The 19,531-nt window shown below is 39.6% G+C and overlaps 1 protein-coding gene across 2 annotated transcripts in view; it reads right to left on the minus strand.

Moving 5' to 3' along the window:
• CACNA2D1 (calcium voltage-gated channel auxiliary subunit alpha2delta 1) overlaps positions 1 to 19,531 on the minus strand; it is a 683,143-nt gene that overhangs the window by 26,294 nt on the left and 637,318 nt on the right. The window contains exons 25-30 of one of the 2 annotated variants that reach the window (XM_073328631.1): positions 11,745 to 11,829; positions 11,375 to 11,437; positions 5,825 to 5,928; positions 4,035 to 4,121; positions 3,569 to 3,636; positions 232 to 270 (exon numbers count right to left, since the gene is read on the minus strand). In XM_073328631.1, coding sequence (XP_073184732.1) covers positions 232 to 270; positions 3,569 to 3,636; positions 4,035 to 4,121; positions 5,825 to 5,928; positions 11,375 to 11,437; positions 11,745 to 11,829 — 446 coding nt within the window. The remainder of the gene's footprint in view (positions 1 to 231; positions 271 to 3,568; positions 3,637 to 4,034; positions 4,122 to 5,824; positions 5,929 to 11,374; positions 11,438 to 11,744; positions 11,830 to 19,531) is intronic. The other variant, XM_073328632.1, reaches the window with a different exon arrangement.

The following is a 19,531-nucleotide window of genomic DNA, read 5'->3' on the forward strand; positions in this document are numbered from 1 at the left end:
GATTCCCTTGCCTATCACTTCATTTCATTCTCTCACACTAGCATCTCCCTCAGAATCCTCACTTCTCTCTTCCTAGACACAAAAGATTGTCAACTCTCTGCTAACACTGCTTCTGTTTTTAACCTTCAGAAAGTAATTGGGTAGAACAGCGGTCTCAAGTTTTGATGGACCCAAAGAACAAAGGGGACCCTTCCCTCTCTTCCAGGTCTTTATTATTAGGTTTATTCTTACCATACTCCCTCTTTCACAGCCACAAAGTTCACTGTTGCACTGGAAAACAGAAGGATAATGATCTTTAGGGAATGGTTTCTTAGAAAGTCTGTACTATTACGTGATATTCATTAACTCATAAGTATAAACAGTTGGATTCAAGACAAACCCAGGTGTTTTTTATGTCCATCTTTGTCTGTGTGCCTGGCTGTCTACTAAAGGGTTTTATACTGCTACCCATTACCACGATATCTGAGTGCATTGCACTTGTCTCTGGGGGGTCAAAACTCTGCTCAGGGTAGATTTATTTATTTATAGATTTTATTAATTCCCTCTTTGTTTCTTTTGGTTGGTAATGGTTCTATATATATAAGGGCTGCTGATTAATCACAGTTAACTCACGTGATTAACTCAAAAAAAGTAATCACGATTAATCGCACTGTAAAAACAATAGAATACCAATTGAAATTTATTAAATATTTTTGGATGTTTTTCTACATTTTCAAACATTTTGATTTCTATTACAACACAGAATACAAAGTGTAAAGTGCTCACTTTATATTATTATTTATATTACAAATTTGTACTGTAAAAATGCTAAAAGAAACAGTATTTTTCAATTCACCTCATAAAAGTACTGTAGTGCAATCTCTTTATCGTGAAAGTGTACATACAAATGTAGATTTTTTTTGTTACATAACTGTACTGAAAAACAAAACAATGTAAAACTTTAGAGCTACAAGTCCACTCTGTCCTTCCTCTTGTTCAGCCAGTTGCTAAGGCAAACAAGTTTGTTTACATTTAAAGGAGACACTGCTGACTGCTTCTTATTTACAATGTCACCTGAAAGTGAGAACAGGCATTGCAAGGTATTTATGTGCCAGATATGCTAAACATTCCTATGCCCCTTCATGCTTCAGACACCATTCCAGAGGACATGCTTCCATGCTGATGATGCTTGTTAAAAAAAGAATGCATTAATTAAATTTATGACTGAACTCCTTGGGTGAGAATTGTTTGTCTCCTGTTCTGTTTTACCTGCATTTGACCATATATTTCATGTTATAGCAGTCTCAGATGATGACCCAACGCATGTTTGTTTTAAGAACACTTTCACAGCAGATTTGACAAAATGCAAAGAAGGTACCAATGTGAGATTTCTAAAAATAGCTACAGCACTCAACCCAAGGTTTAAGGATCTGAAGTGCCTTCAAAATCTAAGAGGGATGAGGTGTGTAGCATGCTTTCCGAAGTCTTAAAAGAACAATACTCAGATGCGGAAACTACAGAACCCGAACTACAGAAAAAGAAAATCAACCTTCTGCTGGTGACACCTGACTCAGATGCTGAAAATGAACATGCATCGGTCCACTTTGCTTTGGATTCAGAGTAGCAGCTGTGTTAGTCTGTATCCGCAAAAAGAAAAGGAGGACTTGTGGCACCTTAGAGACTAACATATTTATTTGAGCATAAGCTTTCGTGAGCTACAGCTCACTTCAGCTGTAGCTCATGAAAACTTATGCTCAAATAAATTTGTTAGTCTCTAAGGTGCCACAAGTCTTCCTTTTCTTTTTGCTTTGGATTTTTAACGAGCAGAATCCATTGTCAGCATAGAAGCGTGTCCTCTGGAATGGTAGTTGAAGCATAGAGGAACATATGAATCTTTAGCGCATCTGGCATGTAAATATCTTGAGATGCCGGCTACAACAGTGCCATGCGACCGCCTGCTCTCACAGTCAGGTGACATTGTAGACAAGAAGCGGCAGCATTATCTCTTGCAAATGTAAATGAACTTGTTTGTCTGAGCGATTGGCTAAAGTAGGACTGAGTGGACTTGTAGGCTCTAAAGTTTTACATTGTTTTATTTTAGAATGCAGTTATTTTTTGTACATAATTCTACATTTGTAAATTCAACTTTCATGATAAAGAGATTGCACTACAGTACTTGTATTAGGTGAACTGAAAAGTACTATGTCTTTTGTTTTTTACGGTGCAAATATTTATAATAAAAATAAAGTGAGCACTGTACACTTTGTATTCTGTGTTGTAATTGAAATCAATATATTTGAACATTTAGAAAACATTAAAAATATTAAAATTTGGTATTCTATTATTGTTTGGTTATTGTATTCTATTATTGTTTGGTATTCTACTATTGTTATTTATAATATGGTATTCTGTTATTGTTTAACAGCGCGATTAATCATGATTATTTTTTTAATCACTTGACAGCCCTTGTGTGTGTATATGCACACACACACAATACATAATAGAAGGAAAAAAGTGTGTGTGTGTGTCTGAGAGAGAGAGAGAGAGAGAGAGAGAGAGAGAGAGAGAGAGAGATGGTGGGCACAGAAGCTACCAAAACTGAAGATTGGTGAACCTCCTTCATCTCTGAACAGAGTTAAAGTGAAAAACTGGTATGTTCCTATGTATTTTTTCCCAGATATATACAAAATACATAGGAACATGCCAGTTTTGTTCTGAGCCCACCGTCTCTCTCTCTCACACACACACACCCTTTCTTCCTTCTATTGTGTGTTGGGCTACTCTGCTCCCAGACGGCAGTGCAGCCTCTTTTGCATTCACTGACACCCACAAATCCACTTTCTCTCTTTTTCAGGCAAGCAGCTTCCTTCAGCTCATGGTGATGGACATGCAGCTGTTTCTTCAGACTCAGCTTACCAGTAGAGCTGCAGTTCTGACAGGAGTAGCATGCCAGACATGAGTCTGGGTTTCCACCAGCTTTGGCTCATTGAGCCTGTTTCCTCCTCTACTACTTCTTGTTCCTCCACTTCCCTGGTGTGCCAGATCCTTTCTTTACTTTTCCTTCTAGCTGCCACTAATTCTCTCCCCTTCTCATTCAACTCCTTTAAAAATTCCCATTCAACTCCTGCCAGGTGGAAGGGTTCCAGAGCTCGGCCTGAACGTCTATGCCACAATTAAACAGCCCTGGAGCCAGAGCTCTGTGATTCTGAGTCAGCTGGCAAGGGCCAGCCACGGGCATCCCTGCTTTTCTGAGAGTTTTGACTCATTGTAAAAACACAATACTGTCTCTAGTGGCTGACATATGACATTGTTGTGCATTTTCTTTTCTTCATTGTTACTATTGAATCTTGAGACATTCTAACCTCCAATGCAAGACATGTACAAGTGCATAACTGAAAAAATACAGCTGCTTTTTAATAGATGCATATTGTGTTTTGAAATGCTTTAAACACCACCATCAGTCAGCAACTGTGGACCTTTGTGAAGTTGCAATACAGAGCTGCCTGCACGGAAGGGGGAAGCACCGGTTTGTCCTCATAGCTTAGAGAAAAAGCAAATGAAGTTCAACAGAAGTCACTCAATTCCTTACCAGGCTCTTGATTGTGGTTTTGGTGAAATTTTCCATCCATTGGTTTGCATCAATTTTTATTCCAACAACTGAAACAAACCAACAAACAAACAAAAAACCCTGGAAATTCTATTTAGCAAAATGAAAGGAAACAACAGCAACAACGAAAGGCTAGATCCTAAAACAGATGAAAAATTCACCATACAAGTCTAACTTTTGAAGCTGATAAACTAAAAGAAATCGTATTTCTGATCAGTCATCTGTCCTCCAAGGCCCTTCATCATTCTAATCAACCAAATATCTTTACTAACACACTGTCAGATCTTTGGCTAGACTTTCACCAGCAAAATTTTAAAAAGCCTTGTGAAGAAGAATTTTAGAAGACTGAGACTGCTTTGTGATTTCAGTTATATTTCTTATGGGTGTTCGTGACGAGCAACAACAAAAGAACTTGTGTATTTAGAGCACCAGCACCATTCCATCTTACCTGCGGGTTTAAGAAGTTTTCCACCAATGGTTATTTCCACAGCCTTGCTCACCATAATGCCCGTTTCATAGCTACTGGCGTCACTTTCTGAGAGTAAGGGAAAAAACAAAAGGTTAAAAAGAGTGATGTGATCTTTTCCTATTCTTGGCCCTAAATAAAGAAGTCCTACCCCTCAATGCAAGTTCAATCAAGAAATTAACCATTATTTAACTGGTAACCATCATCCCCAAACCCAAATCTCTATATGAAAATGTTATACTTACTAACTGTACTTAATAGTTACCCCAGCTATGCCTAGGATCACGAACAATCAGAACAGTTAGAGGAAAATATATTTTGCTCTTCTTTATTTACTTTGTACAGTTGAGAGCTCTGTGTGTACAGTCAGTTTCACTGTTCTGTGTAGTTAGTTTGACCCTGATTCTGCAAACACAACCGTAATTAATTTTACACATGTGAGCAGCCCCATGAAATGCAGGATTAGGGCCAGAGATTGTATGGTCATTAGAACAGAGCCCATGCAGTCTTCTAGTCACTGGACAGTGTGCAGCCCACTAACAACACTCAGTAAATAATGACTGGTACTGTGACAGGCTAACCTGCTGGCAGCACTGTTCAATATGGAAAATGAAGTAAAAAAAAATCCCGAGAGTTTTCAAAGGAACAGGATTCCTATAAAGGTTTTGAAGCAGGCCATTTTACTACCTGGCTAGTATTTTTTGAAAATTGCAATAATAAATTTGTATATAAAATAATTGCAATAAAATACCACCTCTAAGAGGGAAGAGTATCTAATTCACAGCAGCATCTGCTTTCAGAGGAGCATTACAAGGTTAATGTGCATCAGTGATGCATCTCTTCTCATCAACCAGTTTATTATTGTGGATATTTAAGTTTTAAGTATTACAAAAGGTCACAGAAACCATTTCAGTGGAATAATATTGATCTGTAAAATAATCCAAACTCAATGGTCTGAAGCGTTAAATAAATCAGTGACACTGTCTGGGCTCCATGCAGAAGAAAAGCTCTCAGGACCACACAGTTCTGTGACTGCACTTATCCGAGCTCATTTTGGAAAAAATAAATAGTGTGGTGCTAAAGCAGTCATGAAACTTCAAGCCTTCCTTGCCACCTTGCACCTCCCTTTGGGCCTGGTTACCCCATGGATGGCTAGCTCTGACACTGACGCGATCTAGGGAACTCAGCTATATAAGGTTGCTCTTGGATCCCCTCTCCGATGTCAATATATGGAACTGAGACTCTTGCAGACAGTATGATACACTGTCACTGTAGTTTCCTTCACACAAGAAACTCTGCCTTTGAGAAATCTACAGAAACCTTTCAAGCCCAATTAACTAACAAAATATAGAACCAACATGCATTTTAGCCTGCTAGTCACTGAGAGAAACAATGCAGAGAAACATAGCTTTACTGGGATGGATGACTGATTGTGATGACAGTTTCCAAACCAGAGTGACATTTTTTTAGAGCTGCTTCCCCCAATGAACTGGCAGACTCTGTTGGAATGTCTGTTCTGAACTATGCATTCGATGAAGTGAGCTGTAGCTCATGAAAGCTTATGCTCAAATAAATTTGTTAGTCTCTAAGGTGCCACAAGTACTCCTTTTCTTTTTGCAGATACAGACTAACATGGTTGCTACTCTGAAACCTGTTCTGAACTATGAACTATGCCACTTTAAATAGCTAACTCAACTGGTAAGACGGAAAACATCCATGAATGTTTATGTTGTGCCAGTCACCTCTGAAATGTCAAACTAGTGATGACTTACTGTTGTAGTATGGAGCTGTGAAGATATAGTTGTCATTATCCAAGCTCCGTTTATAGAAACTGACTTCATAAGTTTCAGGATTTTCTGTCCAATCCTCTCCTGCCCTATACATGGGGGGGAAAAGGTCATAAAAAATAAAGTCTGTCAGATTTTCATTTTAAGCTGCAAGGCAGAGATATTTTTTCTCCCTTAATATAAATGTCTTGTTTGGGAAACTCATGAGCTCCTTTTATTACAATGTATTTGTGCCTATCCTTCACAAAAGTCTGAGCTTTCAGCAACTTAAATTGCAAACTGCTATGAGAAAAACAAAACCAAACAGACCAGAGAATGAAGAAAGGGTTCCTGAGAACAACATGGACCAGGTTCAGAATTTTTATATGGACATTTTTCTGATTATAAATCTATCACTGGGTTTGTTTAAAACAGAAAACCATAGAATCATTTTGCATGACATCCTTTATTCAAAAATCACAGAAGCAGCTTAACAGACTTAATTAATAAGAGAGGGAGAGAGAAACTGAGAACTACAGGCATGGGAGGCAAATCTATTGGGAAACATACTCCATGAAATTTTTAATGGGTAATATATACAAGATAATCCCAGGAAAAAGATAAATTTGGTATGTAAATTCATATTAATATAATCCCCCCACACACCCAAATCACTGAAGATAAGAATTGCATGATATGGTATGAAATTTGATCACTTTTATGTGTCCTCTATACTATCTGTTAATGTTGCATCATTCCCCTTTACATCCTGGGAGTACTTGTGATTAGTACTTTAGAGTATTCATGATTTTCAAGCTTGTCAGCCAAATTCTTTTTGCGAATACAGACTAACACGGCTGTTACTCTGAAACCAGCCAAATGAATGTTGAGCAATTAGGAGTTAAGTGGTCAGATGGTTTTCAGAAGGACATCACTTTACTGCTATACTGTGCTAAGAAGCTTGGATTACTATGACCTGCTCCTGCTTAATGCTCAGTAGGAATTCAGTACAGACATGTTTCAAATGCAACATAGCTAAAATCTGCAGCTCAAAGAAAATCAAGGCATGCATATGAAATTTCACGTGTAACAGTGCATATTATTTCAGCAAGAAAAGTTGCTCTCAGATCAGCTGTCCGTCAGTCAGTGCATTGACATACTGACTAAAAGAAAGATCAGCTGACTTTTTTTTTCTTTTATTCACCCAAATTTTGGGCCTCCATTGTGGGCCTAAGTATGTGTGCGAAAGCATTGTGCCCACGTTATTCTCCAGTTTCCACCTGTCTTCCATGGGAGCATATCTCCTTCAGGAACTTTGCTCCTAAACCCATTTGATTCTCAGGAAGCTGCAAACTCAAAACAGGATTCAATTCAATATGGACAGGGTCAGCAGTGTCTTACTGCAAGACTGTGGGGGAGGGAAATGCTTCATAAAACAGCACTTCCCTAGCTGTGTCCCCTTCTCCACACGCATGAAACCCCTCCCCCTACACACACACAAATCAATGGGGACCCAAACACAGTGGGCGTGCCTTGATGGGCAAAATGATGTTTCAATTGTGCTAGCTCAATTGAGTTAGCTTAACATGATTGAAAAGGCCCATTAAGATGCAGGTTAACACATACAAAGCACTGTTAGCAGGCCATGTTTTAGCCTAGCTGGGAGCCTAGGCTGTAACACAGCAAGATAGCATGGTCAGAGAGAGATAAGGGCTTCCACAGAGTTGCAAGTGTGGGCTGGAGGGAGAGGGAAGGTACGTTATGTCTGCCGACAAAATATGAGCTATTTCAGTGGGTCTTCAGTTGTTTTCATCCCCTTAGTGGAGGGGATGACCTAACCCTATAACTTCATGGCAGAAGACTGAAGATGAATGATAAATGTGAAGATCTCAATGCAGGCAACAACATTTACATGGATAGCAAGAAGAACACAGATTCATATTAACAAACTCTAGTAAATTACTTTTTCTTTGTTCTCTTTGTTATTCTATGATCTACTATGAAAATTATTGCTGGAATTCCATCACCTAATGGATACAACAAGATTATTTCAACTAGGTGTTAACTGTGCTTATATATGAATACAGGCCCATCTTATGAGAAGAAGGTCTCAGTATTTACTTCTAACAACAGTGCCTGGAGAGTAATTTTTAAGCACGAACATTGCAAACAGTGAATTGTGTCATAATCAGTTTGTTGAAAAAAAACAGAGAGGGGTTTTTTTTTAAACTTTTCCTACCCTTTCATCTAATGAGGATAAATACAGTACATGCCACCCTCATCATCTTAACTGACTTATGGCCACTTGGGACTTCACAGTTGTTAGATTGTGCTCACCACAGAGTGAACAGTGCTGGGACTTGATCTTACAAGATCCCTGTGTTCAGGTGGGCTATTGCAATCATATGGGGCCCTAATGAATTGGGACTACATATAGGCAAAGAGATCCATTTGGACGGTCAGTTTGTCAGTGAGAAGGTTGGAGGGGGAATCAGAGATTTAGTGAGAAGGTAACTCCATAAGGATAACTTAAAGCAATGTCTCATTTACAATGTAGAGAGTGTCTATTTGCTAAGATTACCTCACCTAAAATATACAGGAAGGTGCAACTGAAAGACAACCTACATAGTAGCATTTCTTATTATGTATCCAAAGGGTACAAAATGTATCAGGAGGACAGAACAGGTCATGCTTGTGGGGGAGTGGTAGTATATGTGAAAGAAAGCATAGAATCAAATAAGTAAAAGTCTTAAATGAACCAAACTCTACCACAGAATCTCTATGGATAATAATTCCATGCTCTAATAATAAGAATATAGTGATAGGGATATACTACTGACCACCTGACCAGGATGGTGATAGTGACTGTGAAATGCTCAGGGAGATTAGAGGGGATATTAAAATACAAAACTCAATTATAATGGGGGATTTCAACTATCCCCAAACTGACTGGGTACATGTCACCTCAGGACAGGATGCAAAGATAGAGCTTCTTGACACCTTAAATGACTGCTTCTTGGAGCAGCTAGTCCTGGAACCCACAAGAGGAGAGGCAATTTTTGATATAGCCCTAAATGGAGCACAGGATCCGGTCCAAGAGGTGAATATAGTTGTACCTCTTGGTAATAGTGACCGTAATATAATTAAATTTAATATCCCTGTGGTGGGGAAAATACCACAGCAGCCCAACACCGTAGCATTTAATTTCAGAAAGGGGAACTACACAAAAATGAGGAGAAAAATAACTTAAAAGGTACAGCACCAAAAGTGAAATCCCTGCAAGCTGCCTGGAAACTTTTTAAAGACACCATAATAAAGGCTCAACTTAAATGTATATCCCAAATTTAAAAACATAGTAAGAGAACCAAAAAGTGCCACTGTGGCTAAACAACAAAGTAATAGAAGCAGTGAGAGGCAAAAAGACATTCTTTAAAAAGTGGAAGTTAAATTCTAGTGAGGAACATAAAAAGGAGCATAAACTCTAGCAAATGAAGTGTAAAAATAGAATTTGAAGAACAGCTAGCCAAGTCTCAAAAAGTAACAGCAAAAAAGAAGTTTTATGTACATCAGAAGCAGGAAGCCTGCTAAAAAAACAGTGGGCCCACTGGACAAATGAGATGCTAAAGGAGCACTCAAGGACGATAAGGTCATTTTTGAGACAATAACTGAATTCTTTGTATCGGTCTTCATGGCTGAGGATGTGAGGGAGATTCCCAAACCTGAACCATTCTTTTTAGGTGACAAATCTGAGGAACTGTCCCAGATTGATGTGTCATTAGAGGAAGTTTTGGAACAAACTGATAAACTAAAGAGTAATAAGTCATCAGGACCAGATGGTATTCACCCCAGAGTTCTGAAGGAACTCAAATGTGAAATTGCAGAACTACTAACTGTAGTCTGTAACCTATCATTTAAATCAGCTTCTGTACCAAATGACTGGAGGATAGTTAATGTGACGTCAATTTTTAAAAAGGGCTCCACAGGTGATCCCGGCAATTACAGGTCGGTAAGCCTGACTTCAGTACCAGGCAAACTGGTTGAAACTATAGTAAAGAACAAAACTGTCAGACACATAGATGACCATAATTTGTTGGGGAAGAGTCAACATGGTTTCTGTAGCGGGAAATCATGCCTCACCAATCCACTAGAATTCTTTGAGGGGGATCCAGTGGATATAGCGTATTTAGATTTTCAGAAAGCCTTTGACAAGGTCCCTCACCAAAGGCTCTTAAGCAAAGTAAGCTGCCATGGGATAAAAGGGAAGGTCCTCTCATGGATTCACAACTGTTTAAAAGATAGGAAACAAAGGGTAGCAATAAATGGTCAGTTTTCAGAATGGAGAGAGGTAAATAGTGGTGTCTCCCAGAGGTCTGTACTGGGCCCAGTCCTATTCAACATATTCATAAATGATCTGGAAAAAGAGGCAAGCACTGAGGTGGCCAAATTTGCAGAAAATACAAAACTACTCAAGATAATTAAGTCCCCGCTGAAGAACTACAAAAGGATCTCTCAAAACTGAATGACTGGGCAACAAAATGGCAGATGAAATTCAGTGTTGATAAATGCAAAGTAATGCACACTGGAAAACATAATCCCAACTATACATATAAAATTATGGGGTCTAAATTAGCTGTTACCACTCAAAAAAGAGATCTTGGAGTCATTGTGGAGAGTTCTCTGAAAACATCCACTCAATGTGCAGCGGCAGTCCAAAAGTTGAACAGAATGTTGGGAATCATTAAGAAAGGGATTGATAATAAGAGAGAAAATATCATATTGCCTCTATATAAATCCATGGTACACTCACATCTTGAATACTGTGTGCAGATGCTGTCTCAAAAAAGATATACTGGAATTGGAAAAGGTTCAGAAAAGGGCAACAAAAATGATTAAGGATATAGAACTGCTTTCGTATGAGGAAAGATTAATAAGATTGGGACTTTTCAGCTTGAAAAGAGGTGACTAAGGGGGGATATGATTGAGGTCTATAAAATCATGACTGATGTGGAGAAAGTAAATAAGGAAGGTCTCATAACACAAGAACAAGGGGTCACCAAATGAAATTTATAGGCAGCAGGTTTAAAGCAAACAAAAGGAAGTATTTCTTCACACAATGCAGTTAACCAGTGGAACTCTTTGCCAGAGGATGTTGTGAAGACCAAGACTACAGCAGGGTTCAAAAAAGAACTAGAGAAATTCATGGAGGATTATCCATCAATGGTTATTTGTCAGGATGGGCAAGGATGGAGTCCCTCGCCTCTGTTTGCCAGAAGCTGGGAACGAGTGACAGGGAATGGATCACTTGATGATTATCTGTTCTGCTCATAGCCTCTGGGGCTCCTGGCATTGGCCTCTGTCGGAAGACAGGATACTGGGCTAGATGGACCTTTGGCCTGACCCATTATGACCATTCATGTGTTCTTATATATCCTTGGGGTTACCAAAGGAATTTCAGCTGTATGCATAACATCCATTACTTGGATATTCCATTGATACGGCTTACAGGAATTATTTTCACATTCTGATATTATTTGAAAATAAAATGACGACCCTTACCCTTTAGGGTAAACCCTAGTGATTCCACCATCCGTGACCACAAATTGTGCAACAACTCCATTGCTATGACAAAAAGAAGAAATTTAAATGAAAGCTAATCAGAACTATTACCAACTCCTCCCTCACAATAGCCACCATTTAGGCATAGAATTATGAAAAAAATACACATATTTTCTAATCAACATTAAATACTGAAATATACATATCACACATCTAGTTTTATTTTTGACTTTGATATCTAACCACAAATTTGAATTTACCAGGCCTTGGGTCCTGACATTCATAAACAATTTACAAATACCCCAATGACTACATAGTTAATAAAAAGATATGAAAATGATATGAAAAGATATGAAAAAAGAACACTCACAGAGATTGCTTACTCCAATAGTTCTGGACTAGTTCATTTGTAAATCCTGCATCCAGCAAAACTCTAATGACCATATCAGCATTACCTAGCAAGAGACAACATGAGTCACCTGAAAACACATGACTTTGAGATCTGTAAATCTGTTAAAGATGAAAGTCTGAATTGCTTGATTCCTGCTACTTATTAATAAAAAAAACTGTGATTTTTCAAAATGTTGATTGATGCTGAGAAGAAAATATGCTAATTTAATCAAAACCTTTAAGCTAAAATTTTCAAACTCAAGCGGCTAAAGTTAGGGTTGGTCTCCATTATGGGGAGATCCACACTGCTGCAATTGATGCAGCAGGGATCGATTTAGTGGGTCTAATGAAGACCTGATAAATCAATGGCAGCGTGCTCTCCGGTCAATCCTGGTACTCCAACTCTCCGAGAAGAGTAAGGGAAGTTGACTGGAGAGTATCTCCCATCAACTTAGTGCAGTGAAGACACCGGGGTAAGTCAACTTAACATACACCGACTCCAGCTACATTATTCACATACCTGGAGTAGCATAACTTAGGTCAACTTCCATAGTGAAGACAAGCCCTTAGACTACCAAATCAGAATACAGAAGACAACTTTTTCAAACTTGTCTTTTTAAAATTGGGCACCTACATCTATTTTTAGGCAGCTTACTTGACATGGCCCAAATTTCAGAGGTATGAATGCTCACAGCTTCCATTGAACACCCAGAACTCCCACTGTGGGCAACACCACTGAAAATCAGGTGCCTAAATATTGTGGTGTTAAGTTTGAACGGTTAGAGCCACTATTCAGGGTGACCACTGGGGGAACTTAGTAAGGAGGTAAGACTCAATGTAAACAAGAAATAAAGACAATCCTGCATTCACTGTGACCAGTGTCCTGGATCTCTGTAATCTCCACATCTATAACTTTAGGCGGCTTGGGCTAACTTTAGCTTTGCCTACATTACATTCTATAAAGCCACCCAGTCATTTAATGGGGAAAGATTCCAATTTTGTATCAAAGATGGAAGTTAACATACTGTGAAGAGCACATTTTCATTCAAATAGCTGACACCTCATCCTTCTCAGGACATACAATTAAGCCATTTTTGTTTTGTTTTATATCTTCTGCGTAGGAAACTTCTGCAGTACCTTTCCCAGACCCAAAGAAGACCTCTCTGTAGCTTGAAAGCTTGACTCTCTTACCAACAAAACTTGGTTCAATAAAAGACCTACCTTGTCTTGCATTACAAAGAAGAAATACAGTTCAACTACAGTATGAATCTGACAATTAAGACCTTTCTTTATTTTTATTTTTAAAATGCAACAAGCATTTCTTCGTCCCTTCCTGTAAAAACTACAGTGATAATCATGTTTTAAACAATTAGATTAGATGGGCCATGTCTAAGACTATACCTTTGAAAAGCTATTCAGAGGTCAGTGCTTCTCAAGCTTTTCTATTTTGGAGACCACTTTGTAACAGGAAGTTCTTTACAATACCCTAGTGATTTAGGTAAATATTATAGTACCCAATTTTACAGCTTTGTGAAATAAAACAATGGCTGACCCAAAGCCCAATGAAGTAAACAGAAAGACTCTCAGGCCACTCAGTGAGGCAGCAGTTGAATTGGGATTAGAACTAGGGAGTTCTGACTCCCAATTTGAATTGCGGCGAACTCTGTGGTTTCACTGCAGAGGATATCGCAAACTTTTTCTATGATATTGTTTCTTATGCCTTAAGTTTCATTCTTACCTTTGGAGTCAAATGAACTCAGAATGACCTGTCATCAAAACCACCCAAGTTTTTCTGCATTTCACATTGAATCTATTAATTCTCTATTACTCTTATGCAAAATCAAAAATCAGTTTGTGAACCTTTGCAAAAAAGCTTTCAGTAAATCCACTTTAAAATTTGAATTTGTAATGATCCTTACTACAAACATGTCACACAATCAACTCCTAGGCCAGGCTCTAACCAGTAGATAGCACTGCTTCAATCCAATTTTAACAAATTACTTTAATTCTAATTAGACCATATTTACATTATCCTGCTAAAGCCAGCCTGTTTCGTTGCAATCCTGCACAACCTTATTCACGTAAGGGCTCCAATTATTTGGGACTCACAGAATTAAATTTACAGAGGTGATTGTTTGCAGAATCAGGGATGGTAAGATTCGAGTCCTTTGGACAGAGCCATACTAAGGTACATAACCAGGACAGGGTACTTGTTTAAAAGTAACCTGTCCAGCTAAAAATAATGAGAACAGATCAGGGACTGTGCTGAATATGACCAGGGCTAGTTCCTGCAGCCCATACTTGGTCCAAATTTCTACTGAAGTCAAATGGGAGTTCTAAATATGACCGATCTGTCCCTAAATGTTTAGTTATAAAAAGTAATGAAAATTAAAGCTATATCCTACATATGAATTAGATAACCTTATAGATGGTATTAGTTATTCCCTTTTAAAGACAATTTTTTGTTAAGGATAATCTCCAAAAAGGATTATTACACATTACTTTAGTCAACACTATTATCTTAATCATTCAGGAGAGTACTTGTTTAAGTTACAGTTATGAAAAAAATAAAACAATTAGGAAAATAAATTCAAATATCATTGTGATTTCAAATCTGAGAGGTGGCAGTAATTTGACAATGTGCTGTATGGTTTAATTACTCTCTAAGCCCTCGTGTGTACCATGCTGATATTAATGTGTCCTCAATACTTGATTATAAACTAATGTAGGCTATTAGCTTAGAGTTTTCATTTATTAAAATTTATTTCTGGGTTAAGTCATTTGAGATGAATAATCTCATTTCTAAGACTGACTCAGGGGACACACTCAAAGTTACAGTCATACATTATACAGCCATAATACAGCATCTGATAAGACAAATGTGTGGACAATTAAGAAAATAAATTAGCCTTAAAGACAGTTACATTGTGAGAGGATTTCATATCTTGTTTCAGATTATTCCAGCTAGGTGGTCTAACAAAGTAAAGACATTTTTACTGCAGTTCCCTTTGGATGAAAACGACGGTGAGGCCTCATCTGGAGTACTGTGTCCAGTTTTGGGCCCCTCACTACAAGAAGGATGTGGATAAATTGGAGAGAGTCCAGCGAAGGGCAACAAAAATGATTAGGGGTCTAGAACACATGACTTATGAGGAGAGGCTGAGGGAGCTGGGATTGTTTAGCCTGCAGAAGAGAAGAATGAGGGGGGATTTGATAGCTGCTTTCAACTACCTGAAAGGGGGTTCCAAAGAGGATGGCTCTAGACTGTTCTCAATGGTAGCAGATGACAGAACGAGGAGTAATGGTCTCAAGTTGCAGTGGGGGAGGTTTAGATTGGATATTAGGAAAAACTTTTTCACTAAGAGGGTGGTGAAACACTGGAATGCGTTACCTAGGGAGGTGGTAGAATCTCCTTCCTTAGAGGTTTTTAAGGTCAGGCTTGACAAAGCCCTGGCTGGGATGATTTAACTGGGAATTGGTCCTGCTTCGAGCAGGGGGTTGGACTAGATAACCTTCAGGGGTCCCTTCCAACCCTGATATTCTATGATTCTATGATCCTATGACCCCATGGTAATGCTTAGAATCTGACATCTCATCGGCTTTCATGATAATTGATCCCATATCGTGACAGATCGCAAGAGGTATATTTTTCTCTCCATGTCTCTTTAAAACCTCTAGCAGTGCTAACAGGAGGTAAGTACTCAAATAAATGAATGTAGCCATTAAAATCTTCTGTGAAATTTTCTTGAAAAGTAATGTTTCACTGATGTCTTTAATAACATAAATATACAGTGGACACATTTAATAAGTTAATTCCATTTTCAGAACTATTATCATTTCCAAGAATATTACTATATTTACAATGGGGAATACCACTGGTAACACATCCCAAACTGTAACGAACTACTTAAAGTGCACCTATTGTAAGATTAAGCTTCTTATACTAAGTATTGTTCATTCCACTCTGAAAAATCAGAATGTAAAAATGACATGCTTTTACTATTCAGAGATCTGTTTCCTTTTTATATTCAGAGTAACATCTGTGAAAAAGCAACTTTTGTGCATTTACTGACAAACAAATGTTTTTCCTGCTTTCCCAGTTGAACAAACAAAGCTAAGGCTGAGATCTGAATTCTATTCCATCTTGTGCATCTAGACATTATTATTTTTTGTATTAAATTCCAGTCAGTCAGCAAACCCACTGAAGGCAATGTTTTTGCATGGGTGAAACTTAGTGCATGCCTTGAAAACAAAAGGATTTCCCAGGTATAACCCTAATTTGGCATACAGGATCTTTATTATTGGTGGTTATGCATGAGCTGGAAAGAATCAAGTTTGACTTCAAAAGTCCAGCTGAATTTGCAGAGGTGACAAAAAGAAAAATGTCTTTTTTACTTGTGAACTGACATAGTTGATATTGACAGACAATAAACATGGGACCAGGCAATGCCACTTGTACTTTCCAAAGAAGAACTGCACTTAGGCCTAATCCAGAAATACACATAAGCATGACAGTAGTCTACCTTGACTATCAGAACTACACATCATTTAAGTTAAGCACATTCTTGTGGGGTTTGCTGGATCAGGGCCTTAAAGAAGAACACAGAGTAAAAAATATTCATTCTATGATCGAACCTTCCTCTGTGTTTTCCAGCATGTTTGGTCTATTAAGCATGTAAGCTTCTCTGTCCTTGTATAGTATCAAGCACACAGCTGGTGCTTAACAAATAGTAAATAATAAATTATAATGGTAGATTAGATTAACCCAAGGAAAATGCTTAACAGACATTGACTAAAGGAACCCCATTTTGTAGGCAGCTAAGTTTAAACAGAGGCACAATCCTGCACCACTGAAATCCATGGAACATTTGTTGCCGACTCCACTGACAACAGGATCAGGTCTGCAGTGATTTGCCCAGTGGAAGTGACAGCAAGCCAATGGAAGGGTCAATCACAGAACCTAGGAGCCCATGCCCTCTCCTCTAATCAGTAGCCAATTTAATGTCAACTATTTTGCCTCCATGTAGAAAGTAACTGAGCAACCTCAATCCTATACAGTTAGGACTAGACTTTGATTGGCTCTTTATGGGAGAACTAGAGTGGAGAAGAGAAATAGAAAGCCCCTTCCTCCGCCCCAGTGAATTTACAAAGGAGGCATCCAAAACTGGTGTTCATAGTGTTGGGGTCACATCAGAGTCAAGGCCAGCCAGTGCTGCCAGAAGTGATCAAAGCCCTGGAGGTGGATTATTCGTGTAGGAGTGTGGCTAAGACTCCATCATCTTCCTCCCAGCATACTGGCAGTCACGAGCACGGCTGCACCATGGGGAGTGTAGGCTGCATTTTTTTTTAAAACAGATGCAGTATATGCCTCTGCTCAGTGTGTTCTCTCCAGGGATCGGGATCATATGGCTTAAATGTATGTTATGCCTCCACCCACAGCGCTCAAGTGCTGGAGGTGCTGTTCTCCACTTCCTGTGCTTGTGCTTCCCTGGTTCACAAAAATCAAAGATTTAACGTCTTTGTAGCCAAATGACAATATGCTGCACTGACACAAGGAGAGGTATCTGAGAGAATTTTGACCAATGACAAAGGACACTGCACTCAAATTTTGGTTCGTTTGTTTTGTTTTTCTCTAAGGGTGGCTATGTGTGATGATGCACCAGGCATTAGGGACAGTGGGTGAGGCTGGTATTGTAAAAACCCAGTACGAAGAGATTGCAAGGTAGAAGGATTAATGTTGAATGAGGGGATGTAGGTGGCAGAATATAACCAAGCAGAGCCCCTTATGAGAGGCCTCAGTGCAAATGAGCAATTGCTCAATGCTGCCTTCTAGGTTCTCTCTGAATGACCTCCACCACACATTGTCTGGCTTCCTGGAAAACCAGTGTTCCCCTTTAAGAGCCAGAGAGCCAGGAAGTGATTTCTGCTGCAGCTCCAGACCAGATCAGCATGGGAAACACTGACCTATTCCCCGTCAGGTGACAGGAAGAGAGTGGGGACTATATAGGTCCATGCTGGTGCAGGAAAAGCCTTTTGTTACCTGGACCTGGCAGAGCAGCACCCACCTCCTGCCCAGGGAAGTGGTAAAATTCTAGGTTTTATCAGGATCCACTGTAGGCATTGCGCTATTTGCTCCTTTCGCGTGGGACTGGGAAGGAATTTTCCCCTCACTGCCAGACTAGCCAAGGCGCAGTTGGTTTTTTCCACCTTCCCCACAATGAGTTCGAGGCGGGAGGGGAGAGGGGGGAGTTAGCTGGGACAAACATGAAGCGAGAGTTTGGCCATGATGTCGCTACTCATGTAAACATGGGGCAGGTGTCCAGTGTAGGTAATCCGTAAGGAATGCATGCAGGGATCAGATAAAATGGATTGATAAAGGATTTAAAGGAAGTATTCTTTAAAGGAGAGGAAACTGGGGGGAGTAGTTTGGGGCTCCTATGACTGGTACAGCCAGGAGCCAGCCCCCATCCTTTATAGCCCCCTCTTAACCCTTGTTCAAGAGGGGATGGATGGTGAGGTCCCAGCAGAGGGTTGGCTGGGGATGGGCTGAGAGAAGCCCCCCGGCATATAGCGAAAGGATCTTGGAATTACTTGCACTGTATACTTATGTGCTGGGTACTAAACTGGGAGGAGTGGTAGATACGCTGGAGGGGAGGGATAGGATACAGAAGGACCTAGACCAATTGGAAGATTGGGCCAAAAGGAATCTGATGAGGTTCAATAAGGATAAGTGCAGGGTCCTGCACTTAGGACGGAAGAACCCAATGCACAGCTACAGACTAGGGACCGAATGGCTAGGCAGCAGTTCTGCGGAAAAGGACCTAGGGGTGACAGTGGACGAGAAGCTGGATATGAGTCAGCAGTGTGCCCTTGTTGCCAAGAAGGCCAATGGCATTTTGGGATGTATAAGTAGGGGCATAGCGAGCAGATTGAGGGACGTGATCGTTCCCCTCTATTCGACATTGGTGAGGCCTCATCTGGAGTACTGTGTCCAGTTTTGGGCCCCACACTTCAAGAAGGATGTGGATAAATTGGAGAGAGTCCAGCGAAGGGCAACAAAAATGATTAGGGGACTGGAACACATGAGTTATGAGGAGAGGCTGAGGGAGCTGGGATTGTTTAGCCTGCAGAAGAGAAGAATGAGGGGGGATTTGATAGCTGCTTTCAACTACCTGAAAGGGGGTTCCAAAGAGGATGGCTCTAGACTGTTCTCAATGGTAGCAGATGACAGAACGAGGAGTAATGGTCTCAAGTTGCAGTGGGGGAGGTTTAGATTGGATATTAGGAAAAACTTTTTCACTAAGAGGGTGGTGAAACACTGGAATGTGTTACCTAGGGAGGTGGTAGAATCTCCTTCCTTAGAGGTTTTTAAGGTCAGGCTTGACAAAGCCCTGGCTGGGATGATTTAACTGGGAATTGGTCCTGCTTTGAGCAGGGGGTTGGACTAGATGACCTTCTGGGGTCCCTTCCAACCCTGATATTCTATGATTCTATGATTCTATGATTCTACTCCCAAACATTTAAGAATAAAATTCCTAATTAGACCACACCCATTATCTCCTGTCCTTCTTCCAGCATAGCTGGACAAAGAAAGGATTGGAGCAACTCAAGAGAGACGCCATATGCTCTTGGATCCATCAGAAGGTTTGTCAATGGCACCAAAAACAGCGGATGGGTCTTAATGAATATCACAGACACCTGATATACGTTCATCTGCAGGCAGACAGCATTAAACAACATAATCAGTGTATTCTCGCCATTCTCTGA

This window comes from Lepidochelys kempii, chromosome 1 (assembly GCF_965140265.1).
Source record: "Lepidochelys kempii isolate rLepKem1 chromosome 1, rLepKem1.hap2, whole genome shotgun sequence".
Taxonomy (NCBI): Eukaryota; Metazoa; Chordata; order Testudines; family Cheloniidae; genus Lepidochelys; species Lepidochelys kempii.